This window comes from Sturnus vulgaris, chromosome Z (genome assembly GCF_052056855.1).
Source record: "Sturnus vulgaris isolate bStuVul1 chromosome Z, bStuVul1.hap1, whole genome shotgun sequence".
In the NCBI taxonomy this organism is placed as follows: domain Eukaryota; kingdom Metazoa; phylum Chordata; class Aves; order Passeriformes; family Sturnidae; genus Sturnus; species Sturnus vulgaris.
This window is the reverse complement of record NC_142283.1, coordinates 57,820,427-57,836,473: the sequence shown is the minus strand read 5'-3', so window position 1 is coordinate 57,836,473 and position 16,047 is coordinate 57,820,427. Positions and strand designations below refer to the sequence as shown.

Below are 16,047 nucleotides of genomic sequence, written 5' to 3'. Positions count from 1 at the left end.
GGTTTGGGATCATTGCCATCCAGAGGCGGGAAGTTATTGGATTGTTTCAGCAGTATTGTCTAACTGCACTGTAATTAGAGATGGCAGAGGCTAGGTCTCGTCATGTGAAATGGGTGGCAGTTCAATCTGCTGATAGTCTTTGGAAACACAGGCCTGTAACTACCGTGAAGAAATGTGACAAAATAGCTCTGGCATATTATTTGGTGACTAACAGAGCCTAACCAGAAATTTTTTAATTGTCCGTTCCACTTAAAGAACAGTACTATAGTAATTTTTAAGGTTTGAAACTTAAGCCTTAATTAGGAAATTATACCCTTTTTAAAGAGACGATAAGAACTTTTAGAAGTTGAAAGTAAAACTGAAGTCTTTTTCTATTCTCCTAAATTTAGATATCAAATTGAATGGATTTCAGAAGGATTCAGAAGAGGTAAGCAAGTACATAGCTGCTGACACTGACACTGAGCACACTGAAAACAATTTTAAAGATAAGCTTTATTTTCTGGGGTTTTTTGGTAAGAACTGTAGTTGCTAAGCTTGCAGTACACAAGGATAAAAGCATAGCAGTGAAAGTGAGGTGGGAAAGACGTCATCATGATGAGACAGAATCTGTAAGGGCTGCTACTTAAGCTAAAGTAATGAACACACTTAGCAGCTTAAAATATTTCTCACCCATGAAAACTATGAGACAGGCAGTGCATTTGGAAGGTTTCTGAGAAGGAAGAGGTTCTGTAACTATCCATTTTCCTGGGAGATTCTTACTTGTGGCTAGAAATAGGAAGTAACAGAGTGAAAGACTCTGCTTAATGCAGGTATCATATCTTTATGATTGTACCATCTAGTCCCATTGATTTGTACCTACAAATAAAAAAAAGTCAGTTTTACTTGGCTTTTTTCACGGATCCTGATTGAGGTTTATGTCAGGGAAAAAGCAGTTCTTGGTAGAATTCACCAAAGGCAAATCTGAGACAGGTATTGATACTGAAATTGGCCAGATAGGAGCTTTCTAACATGGTTTTGAGTATTTGAGAGCAAGCATTCTTGAATGCAGCAGTGGTCACTTGGAGGATCCTTCATCCAATTGAGTGCCCCTAGCATCCAGTGAACAGCATTTATCATATACACCAATCACACATTCATTAACTACCTATCCCCCCTTGATGTATATCTATTACTTTATTTTACATAGTTGCATCCCTTATCAGAAGTTCCCATATGGTTCTTTGGGGTCTTCTTTGGCTGTTTTCAATGTCCCATGTCCTTTTTAGGGGTCCTTGACCCCTACTTTTGAGTAAGCACCATATCATTGTTTTGCATAACTTCTGCTTTGTCAGTCTTGCAGAACTGGCAAGCTGGCATCCTGCTTGCATTTTGCATGGCTTCTATTTGCCTAAGTTTCATCCTTTATCTGTTTTTCCAAGGCTGTGCTGTTCATTCTACTGTCTTTATCAGAGTAAAATGCTGTTCTGTTCTACCATCCTTACTGTTCATATCTTACAGCAAATATGAGTGATATTCCATCTCAGAACAAAGCGAAAAAATGCAATATCCTAGGATATTCTTTCCTGAAAAATATACAACTATTAATATAAAACTATTAGTTTATTAAATGAAATATTCTCATTGTACATGATTAGTCTCATAGAACAAATTCTAAATGCCATGAAACAGATTGCCTATTATTAATAGCCTCTGAAGTATAGGCAGTCTGAATGCATTGAGAGTATCTCCAGAGAAGATATTTTAGGAGCCTGGACTAAGAAGCTGGAAATAGTCACTACAGTGGATTTTACTTTTTGGATATTGGCTGATGTTGCCACTAGCAAGGTCTGAGTCCTGCAGAAGAATCTTTAGTGAGATGAACCAATGGCCATCACAGGCTTCTATGTACTGATTTGAAGCAAGGTCAGGACAGAGACCTTGACAACCAGCAGTGAGTCACTGAATATCTTAGTTTTGTGTATTTCTGAAAATACAAAATATATCTATAATTTCTCTATGCATAGAATTCTGACACGTCACAATTAGTCTTGCTGAATTTCCTTGGTTTTGATAAGGTAGCAGCATTGATTTCTGTTGTGGTTAGTTTGTCAGTAGTGGGGCCAGTATGTTCAGTGTCTTCTTTTGTGGCCTGGGAAATAGAACACACTGCGCCCTCAGCAGGTTCAGAGGTGGTACCTGGAGGAATGAATGATAGAACAGATAGTTGTGTTGTCATTCATAGGGACCTGAACAGATGGGAAAACTGGGAGGAGGGCAATCTCATTAAATTCATCAAGGGGAAATGTGAAGTTCTGCATCTGGGGAGAAGTAACTTCAGGCACCAGTACACATAGAGACTAGCTGACAGGAAAATAGCTCTGCCAGAGAAGGACTTTGGAATCCTGGTGGACCCTCTACTCTGCTCTTGTGAGACCCCACCTGGACTACTCTGTCTGGAGTTTTGTGAATTTGTCACATTTAAGGGTTGAATTTCAGATGACTTTGGGGTCTTCAGGATCTTGCAAAATTTCACCCAGTTTTCAACAAATGCACTGAGTCTTTTTCATGGGAAATTTGTAATACATATACATGCTGTTCTTCAAGTAGAGAAAGTTACACCAGTGAAGTTTTCTTTTTCCTCAGTTGTTTAATGTCCGGATGAATTAGAGAAGTGGTGTAAAAATAAAGTGTAATTCAATAAATCAAAGTGAGAAGTAATCAGTATTTAGAAACAATTTGATGCACGTGTAAAAGATAGGAACAGATAACAGGTGAATACTTTTCAAGAAAGAATCAGAGATTTATACTAGCTTGCAAACTGAACCTGAGTGTATGCTGTCAGACATCTGCCCTTTCTGCTTTATTGTGTGTGAGCTTTATCTAAATAGTGTCACCAATGGTTAAAGGTTTCTTGCATTACCTGATATTGCCACTTGCTGGCAGCAAGACTCCAAAAATGCATTGAAAGAGATTTTCTTAGATCCAGTATTATTAAGTACAAGTGCTATTGTATACAAATGTTACATAGAAAAAACCCCATGGTTTAGGTCTCTAGAGGCATCATGTTTTTTTCTGCAGAGCACTTAAAACAAGGATAGAGGAAAAGATAGAAAAGCAATATATTCTTGTAAGAATGGGTGATTCTGTTGAAAGTAGCTAAAAGTGATTAGAAAAACAGCAGTATTACTTTTCCAAGAACAATAATGATTTGGTGTTCTGTACTCACTGTGGAAACCACACCATGCAAACTCCTCAAAATTCTAAGGTTTTGAACTGAAGTTTTTGAGACACAAATTCTCCTTACCCGTATTGGATCCACATAAACATGTAATCAAAACTCCTATATTGCGTTTTACTAACTATGTATTTTAAGATATTGTGAATATGTTTACTTTCATTATTCCTGTGTGACAAATTTTTAATGACTTTCTTTTAAAGCCTTATAACACTCTCAGGTTATTTGCCATTGGCAATGGCATAGTGTCTTTGGCTAAAACAGATTTAGTCTCTTTTCCCTGGATTTTCACTGCTATGGAAGTCAACAGCTGAAGTTAAACTTCTTTTGAAACTGAGAGCTCAGTCTAACTCTTGTTAAAATATTGTATGAAGGAAGGCTTTGTGTCTTGTAGATTTTGCAAAAATACATTTTACATTTTGTATAAGGTACATTCACATATAGAAAGAACTTCTACAGTGAATTTTAGTTCAATGCTTTTTAGAAAGAGTTGCTCCATTCTTTTTTTGTAAACTTTTTATATCTAATTTTTAGATGCCACGAAGATTAAGTAATAAAGATTGCTTTCCAGAAGAAAGCCTCTGTCTACATGATCCTGTGGAAGATGTAATAACAGTTCAAAAGGAGCAGATACCAGAAGATACATTTCCACATGTTTTAGATAATTGCCGCAAAACCTGCATGACCATTATTGACACAGATAACAGAGCAAAAGAGCATTCCCTTAATAATGATGCAGATCTTTCACTGTCATCCCTAGGGAAGATTTTCATGGGTGAACTCACTGAACAGAATATAGAGACTAGTGAGGTTGACATCAGTAATTTGTTGAGATACCCTAGTGATTCTGAGAGTCTTAAAGTCAAAAACCCATTGCCTGACAAGTTGGAGTGTCAGGGTCATGCCAGTTCCATCAATCCATCAGCAGCTGAGAGCAGTGATGCCCTGCCAGTGGAGCCTGTGGTGCCTCTGAATGCCTTGTCAGGATCAATGGTACAAGCTGCCACTCCTGCAGTTGCAAATGAGAGACAGCTTAATGCCAAGGAAGAGCAGCTAAATTCAGAAGCCAGTGTTCTGCAGGTAGATGATGACTGTACTCAAATAACAAACGTGATGGAGCCTCCTCAGAACAGAGCCTCTTCCATTCAGATGGAAGAAATAAATGCCTTCACAGGATCTAATTTGCAGAGCGCAGCAAATGAGCAAGTATAACCACACTTTAATTCATATTTGAAATTTTATATCTATCATAAAGTATTATAGAAAGTAGCCAAATTACTTGAAGATGGGAATTTTCAATCTAGTAAAGAATAAACTAGCATCAGTAATTTGCATGTTTAAATAATTTAATAATTTTCTATAGACTAGGAATATTATTCAGTGGGGATTTTTTACACGTGTATTTAGAAGTGTATTTATTGTGCTTATTGTTCTGCCCATACAAGACATACTGAAAAAACTGAGGCATGCATTTATATAGTTCCTATCCTCTCCTGAAGAAACCAGTATGTGTGGATACAGCGTGTGGTCCTTCTTGTTGCTTCTTGTGCTGTGAAGGTGTTCTGTGACACATCATTTCAATCCAACAACACTAACTCAAAAGTATGGAGAGGAGCATGAAAGGAAAGCCATAGTTTCTTCCTGTTTAGATTATAATAAGGGAAAGAGAAGGACAGATAGGAGACAGATTTATGCTGCAGAGTATATTAAGCATTTCTTGTAAACCTGCAACCTTTTTCTCTGCTGTGTTGTATTCGAATAATCGGGAGCTGCAAATCAATGTTCAGTCATGTAAAGCTGGCTATTTAAGGTAGTTTTACAGCCCACAATGGCATAAAGCATCCGAAAACTATAAGTTAATTCTGTCTTTTCCTAGTAGTATTAACTGAATGTATAAGCATGTAATTGAATGTGTCACAGAAATAGGTAATTTCAAGGTGCTGAAAGGTCTGTAGAATCAGAACCATAGCACTGTACAAAGCTTTTTCACTGAAGTATTGATTTCTGAAATTTAGCACAGCTGTTTGAAGATTAATGTATAGATTTAATCGAAATTACGGTTAAAATTGAGAAGCAGAGTTTTGTGAAATGGAGCTCTCTAACCTCTTGTAAAAGAACAATCAACTTTATCTTTTTTGTGCCTTTATCTGGTGTTCTTAAAGGCAGAAGGTAAGGAGGCAAATTACTAAGGAGAAAACCCCAGTTAATTTGTTAGTAACTGTTGAATTGTAACAGTATATTGTTCACCTTGGTATTTTCTCACCCTTCTTTCTCCAGAGTATTCTTTTGGGAAACAAGTATCCAAAAGAGGAGTGTCTGTACTGACTTGTAGATGCTATCAGGATGCTGGATATCCCATGTATTTTAGTATATGGTCTCTTATAAAGCAAGTGCGGGATTTTTTTCTTTGAAATGTTTTCTTCTCCTTCTCTAACCCTGCTCCCATCACAGATGTGGATCCATGGAAAGTCCTGTTATGATAGTTTTCTAAGCTAATACGTTTGATTTTCCCCAGCTGCCATACAATCATTAAGGTTGGAGAAGAGCTTTGGGGTCATCAAATCCTATTGTCCAACCATAAACCACTGTGGTTACCACTAAGCCATGTCCCCAAGCGCCACATCCACATGTCCTTTGAGCGTTTCCAGGCATGGTGATTCCATCACTTCCACCACTTCCCTAGTTCAGCCTGTTCCAGTGCCTGACCACGCTTCCAGTGAAAAAAGCTTTCCTCATACCCAATCTAAGCCTTCTCTGTCACAACTAGAAGCCACTTCCCCTTATCCTATTGTTTTTTACCTGGAAGAAGAGACTAGCCCCCACCTCATACGAACTCTTTTCAGGTAGTTGTAGAGAGCAATAAGGGCATTACTAAGACCTAGAGGGACCACTTTTAAGAAGGCAGTTTCCCTCTTTAATAACCTCTCTGCTAAATGTCAATTCAAAAAATTAATCAGCGCGTTCTCCATTTCTGTTTTTATTGCAAGAAAGGGCTAACCAGTTCTCCCACATCATTGTGAATTTCTATGCATGTGTGCGGGGGTGTGTCCCAAAAGCTTTCAGCATTACTCAAGTATGTAATGAAGTAATGAGTACCCAGATTTCAGGAGCTTGAGTGATACACAGCAGCATGTCACAGTCACATGGCTAGAACAGTGAATAAAGTCAAGCAGCTCAAATTAACTTCCATGTGGTGACCTGTCTTTAGGGTGGGATTAGAGTTAAGTCTCTGTTATATATGAATCATTTAGGTTCCCCTTTGCACAATTTAGGATGAGGTAAATCTCTATCACCTCAGAGTAGTTCTTCCTCTTTGCAAGTGGTAGGGTTATGAGGATGCCTAGTGTCATCTACATGTCTGGCTTTTAGAAGGTTGAAGGTAAGTAAAATCTTTAGAAATAACTGCTCATCTTGGAGTTACTGGAGTTCATGTGAAACATGGATCTCACTTTGTGTAAAGTTTTAGGCTTCTGCAACAATGAGATGGGATGGGCTGTTTTAAGACATCTCAAGCATCATCTTATTTTTTAGAACAGGGGCTCATGTCCATAGGAGACTGAAATGAATCTGTTGTCATTTCAAATGTCCAGTCAAATAACTTTCAGATAGAACAACTTTTGTTTGCAGTCATCCAGCTTAGATTAATGTTTTAAGTTGTGACTCAGTAGCCTAATTCTCTTGGCTAATTCTGCCACGAACACATTGCATGGCATACAACTTTAGGATTGCCTCTCCTGTGGCAGCCTCTGTCTTTCATACCTGTAGAATCACAGTTATTCACTTAAGAAATCCTTCAATTCTCTGTGGGCATACAATTTAAAAACCAGTGTTCTTGGAGCTCTTTTATATACAACCTTTGTTTTAACTTCATGCCTACCAGTTGCTTCTAATATTTCTTCTTTTTGTCATAGCCTGTGGGTGGTCAGCAGGCAGAGAAAGAAGTAATTTCACATTACTTGGATGCCACTTTTAGTGAAAGACAAACTGGTGAGCTACATTCGTATTCAGTGGAGCCTGCAGTGTGTGCAGAAACAGCTCAAACAACGTCAAGGTAAGTGAGATCTCCTCAGGAAAGTACAGAGATTGTTTCCTCTCATCACCAAATACTAGAAGAAAGAGCAGGGAATGGCTCACAGTGGCAGTATAACAAGAAACAAACCTAATATTTTGAGTATGAGAAATCTATGCATAATAATTCTTAATTTTAAAATTATATTAATCTAATAGATACAATGCATTTGGAGTACTTATTTGTCATGTGAATGACTTCAAATGATCAAAAAGAAATATTTTACCTTCTATTTAAAGATCTGGGAGTTAGTTTCTCTCCTGATTTACTCCTTATTTAGTACTACCTAAGTTAGCCTACTATTACAACATTTCTTTTGAAATCAAATGTATTCGTATTCTTAGCTCTACTGTAAACAATGATTTATATAGAAAATATTTTTGTTGATTCTAAGCAAATTTCTTATCAGTAAAATTCAGAAGTCTACTTCTGAAGACAAGCAGGATCTAGAAGCCATCATTTGGCAAGAAATAATTCTGAACGAGTATGCAGAAGCTAATCAGAGGAGAAGAAGCAAGAGAATTGACATCAAACAGAGTAAGATACTCTATGTTCTTATCATACAGATTATTATTTGAACAACTATACTGAATCAAATATAATTCATAATTTTTCCAATATATTGTGCCATGGTTTTCTTTTAAAAATATGATATAAACATTCATTTTAATAACTAAAGTTATTGATAATTTACCTTCTTCTGAAAACCCATGTATTAGCCACCTAACAGTTAACTTGTTTGCATAAACTCCTCCTTAAGAATCATGAGATATTTTTAGGATGCAATTTTTATTACAGTGTTTTATATGAAAAAATTATGGTGTGTTCTGAAAAGGAGAATTGTTTTTTTGCAGAGTGAAAAGTTAGATCCTGAGCTACATTTATGCTCCTGCCGTTTAGTATTCTGTGTACAAAATCATTGTCAGAGCAGTGCCATCTTCAAGAATTGGCCTATATAAAACAGTTTCTTTTATTTTGAATGCCTTTTGTTGTTACCCTGTCAACAGGACTATAGGGCCTTTAATACCACAGAGCAGTCTTTTGAAGTATTTTTATTTGCAATATGCTTTGTTAGAGAAAACGATTGCTATTTTTCCTTTGAAAGTACATGCAGAAAAATTCTTGACTTTCTTGCAAAATTCTTGCAGAGGAATTTTGTGGGAGATTAAAGAATTTCTGCACTTAAGTGTTCAGTCCAGCACCTTTATGATTAGTTCTTATATGTTGGGGTTTTTTCTGTTTAAGTCGACTCAGACAGGGTTTTTCCATTTACCTACAATAATTTAAAAATCTTACAAAGTTTTTCAGTATTTGAATTGCAACAGCTACGTTTTAGATCTTAAAAATCATAGAGAAGTCTACCTCCAGTTAATAGGATTTAATTCTCTTTTGTAGGATTTTAATTATTCACAATGGAAGAACCATTTTTATGAGGTTTAAAGTTGAATGACTAACTGCTCATCTATTTCAAATCGACTTGTTAGTTCCCATTCAATAAATAAGTTACTGATTCTTTGGCATGGTTTCTGCAGAAAGAGTTGCACTGCCCATAGAGGTAGCTTCATGGTAAATCAATCTAGCAAGCTTACCTCCCTTTCAATCAGACCTGTCAAGGGCCCATGAGTAATCTTAGTTTGGTAATTCACTCGAAAAACCACCCCATGATAAGTTTTGGTTGGGGTCTGCATTTGTCACTTGTTCTGCACGAGGTCAGGCGCATGGAAAGCTCTAGGGAAGGCAAGTGGAAGTAATGGGAAATAGATCCCTTCAAGGAAGATTTTAATGAGGTATAGTGTAACATAAAACTGCACATGATTCTGTTTATGTCTGTGCAGTTTAATCCCTCCTGAACTGCTTGACTGGTTTAGACAAGCTTTGACTAGTTACTGCATGTCTTAAATGATTGATGTCTTACGAGGCTGGACAGCAGAGAGGGACTGTGTGCTCAGCTGAGGAACCCTATCTATTAGATTGTAAAAATCTACGCAGAGGCAAGAATTTAAGAATGTTTGGAAATAGTCCGAGATCACAGTGTATCACAATGCACAAAACTTCAGGCTGTGTGAGTCACAGCTCTAGAAAAACTATGGGTTTTAAGGTCTATTTCTGGAGATGCCAAATTGATTTTTGCCTTTTTTGCTTTTATATATTCTTTATATTCTTTACACATATATTTGTAACTTCGTAGCCCATAAATGTATTTGTAGTTAGCCCCAATACTTCTCCCCTCCTTTTCCCTACCCTGATAGGCAGAAACATAAAACATATTCCAGACACTCACAGCTGGGGCTCTGTCCTATGTTAGTTCTTCTTATGAGCCAAGGTTGAAACCAGCTCTTTGACACACGCTTTGTAAATAAAGTTTAATTCCTGTCTAAGGGGGGAGGATTCAGAAAAGGGCTGAACTAGGGGAGAATTACCTCACCACTTATGTCTCTATTTGGGGTTTTTTGTCAGTTATGTTAATTCGCTAGACTTATTAAACTGTATTCATCCTGTGCGGGGTTGTGCATTATCCATATCTGACCCCAGAGGCCTCCAATAAACACCAACTTTTATGTTAGTTCCTATACTAATACTGCCTCAAAAGTCTGTAGTTTCATTTTTAGGATCTTTAAGGCATCACTGGTGCCTGAGTGGAGTTTTAGGACCTGTGAGGCATATCTGCTACAGCTTGTAGAGAGGAGCAATGTATGTAACCTGCTGTCCTAAGAGTTCTCATTAGTAGATGAATTAATGGCCTAGGCCTGCACTATGTTTATCTTCAAGCGATTCTCCTGTTCTTTCTTTCTTCCTTTCTTTCTTCTTACTTCCCTTCTTGTTTTTCATCAGAGGCAGTAGCCAGGATGCTCTTTCACATGGTTTTAATGGATGTTGGAATGGCAGTGCTGGTAACAGCTCATCTGTACTGGAAATAATTTAAGCCAAGCTGATGACTGCATAATGGGAGAAAGTGTTTGTTTTGTAAAATAATAAAATGGACATTAAAACCAGTCTGTTTTAAGTTTTGCTTCTTACATTTAGACCTCATATTCACCTTTCACTCATTGCAGAAATGACTAAGCTGGTTGTGAAGTACTGAGAAAAGATAACCTAAGGGAGATAGTCTCAATCACTATCCTAGTGTAAATACTTGCTCACAAAGCAAAACTTTTAAAAAATAGATGAGTAAAGAAGAATGGTGGATAGATTTGACTTTTAAGAAATGTTTAATTATTGAATAACTGACTAGTTATTGAAGTGGTGACCTTATAATGATTTTAATGCAAAAGAGTGTTTTTTTATTATCCATGGGGAAACAATGCACATTGCAAACATGTCTTTAGAAAAGAAGCCTGAAGTTAAAACACTTCTACACAGTCATATTTCTGTGTCTTGAATTTCAGTTGGGGTTTTGTTATGAAATGTACTATGACATCCTTTATTAAATGGCATTATTATTCAATTTGTGATGTGTTTTTTGAGATTTTCATTTTTACTAGATTGAATCAACATTTGCTTCTTCAGGTAGCTTATTTACTAACTTTGATATAAAGTGAGGCCAAGATAAGAGAGAAAAGATACTTCTCTGTGTAACAAATCTTTTACATTATTTTTCAGGACGAGAAGCCTTTGGTAGGAATTCCATAAATCCAACTCGCCCCCTTTCACTTTCAACAATCCACAGGAGGAATGCGTATGGTGAGAACTTACTGCATAGAGCTGTTACTCATCAAGACATAAACCTTGTACGTAGGATAATAAAAGCCGGTGGAAATGTAAATGCTCAGGATTATGCTGGTAAGTTGTAATTGTACTAAAATACTGTTTTCAGTACAAGTACCTGCCTATAATTAATAAAAACATATATTATGAGTTTGTGCAGTGGACAAGACTGTAAGTTTGTGACTAGTCAATTGATTATTAAATTTTCATTGGTTTAACTTAGCACTTGTTCATGGGAAAACATGTAGATCTTGTTATAAAAGTATACAAGAAAGGAAATTTTGAAGGAGAAGTTAAGCACTTGAAAAAGTTACAAAGTGATGTAATTAGGTTTAGGTGCCTTAGTTCAATGATTCCATGCATGCTTATCACAAAAATGTCCCTGATAAAATAATCAACTTCAGAGGTCTTAAAGCTGGAGGATATTTTTTGTCCATTTCAGTGGCCAACTTGAGATGTCAAGATTTTGGCTAATTTTTTCAGGAACTTTCATTTCACCCTTTACATCTTGAGAGAAGTTGAGCACTGTTTTGAATTTTTGAAGTTGTTATTACTTGGTATTTTCCATTTTTTCTTTGACTTGGTCAGGGAAAAAAAAAACTTGACAAAAGAGTAGCTATCTGTTAATGTTTTGGTTCAAGAAATTTGCCTTACCTAGCTTCGTGGGTGTTACTCTGTGGTAAAGACTTCACTACACCTTAATTACTGTTTAGTTTTTCAGATATAAGACTGTTCCTAATCCTCACTTTGCTGTCTCATCCATTAGTTTCTGAAAAATTTCTGTAACAAAAAAAGAAAATTGTTTCAGACAGCTGGCTCTTCTGCTAGAAAACTTCATTCTTGCAGTCTTTCCATGTTGTGCTAGCAGCTAGGATTTCACAACTGTCCTATAGGAAAGAAAAAAACACATCATGCAGTTATAGGCTATTGCATAACGCAGGCATATAATGGACCAGAATTAAGGTTGAAATTCTCTGTCTTCCAGAATATATTGAGAGATAGATTGGGTCAGCAGCAGTCTCATACTTTGACAGCACAGTCATTTGAGCTAACAGAGTGACTTATAATATATACTAATGTGTGCTGGAGGCAGATGAGAAAATATTTTGTTGATGGGATTCAAAGCCCTGTGTTGACAACTGAGAAGTGCCGATAATGTGGATTCAGCTGCAGCCACAGTAGGCGAGTGTACTAAAGTGCAGTGGCTCTAGATTTTGGGGTCACAGCTGCTTCCTTTTTCTGCCTTTTGGGGTCACAGCTGCTTCCTTTTTCTGCCTTTGCATATTTTGCTAGGCCACCATTTTTTTCATCCCCCAGACTCTGGCTGCTGTTTTTTTGGTGCAAAAGGAGCAGAGCTGCACAAAATATATTTTAATTGTACTCCTTGAAGAGATGAGAGGTTGACCTGGCCCTGCTTCTTTCATTTTCAGTATGGCAGGTGTAATCAGAAAGAAGTACACTTTGAACAGACTTGTGTCATTTTGGCACACACTTTCATCTTGGTCTCTTTGAATTCTGAATATTATATTCTGCCTCTGTGTCTGTTCTCATCCTTTAAAGCTTTCCCCCCAATGATTATCCATATCTTAGCCTAGTCTTTTTTCATTATTCCTATGCTATGGTACTCTGCTTCAGTTTACTGAGTTATTGGGATCTGCTGTTGTTTGTTGAATTTTGGGGTTTTTTTTCCTCCTTTTTAATTCTGGACATCAGCATGTAGGATATGGCCAGCATATTAGAGATACTGTCTTGTGTTTTGAGTCTTGACTCACAGTGTCAGAGGGATCTGAGAAACAGTTGCATTGAAACTTGTGTTTCTCCTTGATTTGAGGCATGCACAGTGTCCTTGCAGACTCATGTTGCTACTCTCTAGTGATTGTTAATTGAATGTGTTGCAGGTGCAGTTTTCCTAGGTCTTATTATTACATCAGGTAGAGGATACCCTTTACTGACGGAGAAACGAGTACATTCCCCTAAATGCAAAGTTTTATTATCTCCTTGACGGATTTCATAACAAACCTGATTACTAGGAATATACAATAGTCAGGGTTGGGGTGCTTATAAAAAAGCCTCGAGAGTATCTCTCTCTAGTGAAATTAAGATAATTTTGCTTAATGGGATTGAAACAATCTTATTAAGCCTTATTAAGTCACATATTTAGTATGTGAATTAAGCCCTGACAACTTTCTGATAATGGAAAATTGTTGAAGAGTAAGACTATCCATCAAAGTGGAGGATGTTATTATAACATTCTGGAGGCCATGTTAATTTCAGAGCTGGAAGTTAGGAAGTGGAAAATCCTCTGTGTTTTTCCCTTATGTCTCTTACCCTGCATGTTTGAGGACCTGATGCATGGTTATGCCAAACTCAGTTCAAAGACCTAGATTCCATATTTTTCCTAAACAGTTCCTTCATAGAGTGGAATTCGTGTGATACTGGCTTTTTTTGCATATACCTGGATGTGAATGTGGAATTTCATGAGAGATTTTTCATTTATTTTAACATTCATTTATTTGAATGGTCTTAGAAACATTTTTGTTTGGTAGTAAATAATTAATGTCTTCATTTTTGCCACTTTCTTACTTACCCTCTTCAGCATAGCCATGTAAATAAAGCAGTGCAGTGAAAAATCACCTTGTCCTTAAAATAGCATATATGGTTTACTCCAGGAGAAATGAGTAAAATATGGGATAAATAATTGTTATACTCGGCTTTCATAACAGAACTAGCAAATCTAAAACTAATGTTGTTACAGCAGCATTTACTTCCTCAGTAGGTGCTAATTTTGTCTAAAGCATGAGATCTCCCAACCCTTGTGATGTTCTCATAAATATTTCTTCATACATCTTACTGGAATGCATCCGTTTTTACCATTTCAATATACTCTGTGAAGTGTTCATCAGAGACACAACCTGAAATGGACATAAATGTCTAGAATGTTTTTCACCCAAATGTGAAATACATGTTTTTCTTTTTTTTAGGCTTGACTGCACTACATATAGCAAGTATGGAAGGCTATTATGGGATAGCAAATCTGCTTTTGAAAGCAGGAGCTGATGTTAATGCTACACAAAAGGAACAAATAACACCCTTGCAAGATGCAGTTAAAGAAGGCCACTATGAGGTATATTCTTAGCTGAACACAAAGAATGATTCAGGAATAGAAATTATTATTGTTGAGTCCAGAATGTCACATAATGTTTTTGTATGGGGCTGGTCTTTTTAGATTGTAGGTAAATTCAAGAGCTTGCAAGTCTTCTCTGCCTGATTGCTATTCAAACCACTCTGTGCTTAACAAGATTTGTCTGAAAGGAGAAGTTTTTTCTAATTGTTCTGGACAATGGCTATACTACTGAGGAGTAGATTGCTACCGTTTAATACTATTTCATTCACGGATTTTGTAATCACCCTGCAGAGTAATTTTTGACTTGAGGAATCTTCTATTAATGAGATTTTGGTCATAATTTAGGAGTCATGGTTATATGGCATGTTATCACAGTCATGCACACAGAACACGGAGGATTATGAAGAAATAGCCTTATATCTTGTAGGGTCTTAAACTGAATGCTAACTGAATAATCAGTCTGAATTAAAGGCAAAATTTCTTGCCAAATGCAGTGGTTTCATAAGCCTGTGTCTAATTGCAGATCCTCTTTAAATCCTCTTTAAGTGTGGTAGTGGTCACTTCCACTGTCTGTACATATTCCTAGGGTGTCTCAAATTTATGTAGGAGTTCTGTGTGTCCCCTTTATCTGCTGGCAGGGGTTTTTTTATAGACCTGCATATATGCTGCCTAATTCTTACTGACATCCAAGATTGTAAAGATTTTTTTTTTTTTTTTGGATGGCTAATAAATTTTGTTCCTGAACATTTGGTCTTCTTCACAACTGACGATGAGAACTACTCTGTTTCTCCTGAAAGAGTCTTTCTGGGGCAAAGAGGAAGGGTGGACTTTTGGTTAATATTTTTTCTGACACTTGAAAGCCCCAAGAATAATTGCATCATGTGCATAAAGACTGTTGCAGGTTCATTAAATATTTCTGAGTTTTGTGACTTTACCTAAGACAGTTGTGGATGAAGGACTTTGTATCTCTTCAAGTAATACTTAGGCTCCAGCAACTTGAATGATATTGGAAGAGCACTGATCTCAGCTATGTCACTTGAGACACACCAAGGTCATTCAGCACACAGCTGAGTTAAAGTTATGCAAGCTGGTATATCCGGGGTGAACGGTACTACATGGTGGTACTGTATTTACTCATTGCTCTGTTTACTCAGTAGCAGTAAAGTTGTCATACTGTAGTGGGCTGTCAGATTTCATTTTGTTGTTTTTTGACTAGCAACGAAATACTGATAGTGATTCAGTAATATGACTTTAATTAACATGGTATTTGGAATGGTGTTTTTCAAAGCTATCTTCTCTGTGTGAAGTAGATTGGAAACACAACTTTTGACTATGTTATCGTTTTCTGTACTTGCAATATGCAAAATCAATTTATTTCAGAAAAAATGCTAAGTGTAGGAAAGATTTTCTAGTAGTCTGGTTAAAGGGGAGAGCATACATATGTGGTGATGCTCTCAGTGATCCTATTATGAAAGAAGTGTTCTCAATATTACTGGTTGAAAAAAATCTAAAGACTTGGGACAACTTGTGAAACCCAAAAGGCCTTTTGCTCCCAGCCGAACCCTTTTTATTTTACTCTGTTGTTAGGAGAATGTATGAATATGGAAAACTTCATTAAGAATTTTCTCATTAACAATCTGGTTAGAAGTAATGAGGGCCTTGAACACACAGGTGAAGGATGTGAGTCAAGTTCCGTCTGAAATGATAACAGATGGTCAGGAAAGAAATGCAGAGGTACTAGTAAAATCATGCTAATCCTGGAATAAGATTGCAGAGTTACCCGCAGAAATGAAATAATCAGACTGTAAATTTCCCATATCTTAAAAAAGTATTTTGCAAACGTTGAAGGAATATTTTGTTAAAGTGTTAATTTCTTGAGTAACCACAGAATCCAGGTTTTATATTTATATAAAAATCATAATGTTGGTAGCAAGA

The 16,047-nt window shown here is 36.7% G+C and overlaps 1 protein-coding gene across 2 annotated transcripts in view; it reads left to right on the top strand.

Moving 5' to 3' along the window:
* The window catches only part of ANKRD31 (ankyrin repeat domain 31), a 65,249-nt gene that overhangs the window by 8,337 nt on the left and 40,865 nt on the right, over positions 1-16,047 (top strand). The window contains exons 6-11 of one of the 2 annotated variants that reach the window (XM_088156558.1): positions 390-427; positions 3,749-4,420; positions 7,126-7,265; positions 7,693-7,820; positions 10,884-11,063; positions 13,970-14,112. In XM_088156558.1, coding sequence (XP_088012684.1) covers positions 390-427; positions 3,749-4,420; positions 7,126-7,265; positions 7,693-7,820; positions 10,884-11,063; positions 13,970-14,112 — 1,301 coding nt within the window. The remainder of the gene's footprint in view (positions 1-389; positions 428-3,748; positions 4,421-7,125; positions 7,266-7,692; positions 7,821-10,883; positions 11,064-13,969; positions 14,113-16,047) is intronic. The other variant, XM_088156559.1, reaches the window with a different exon arrangement.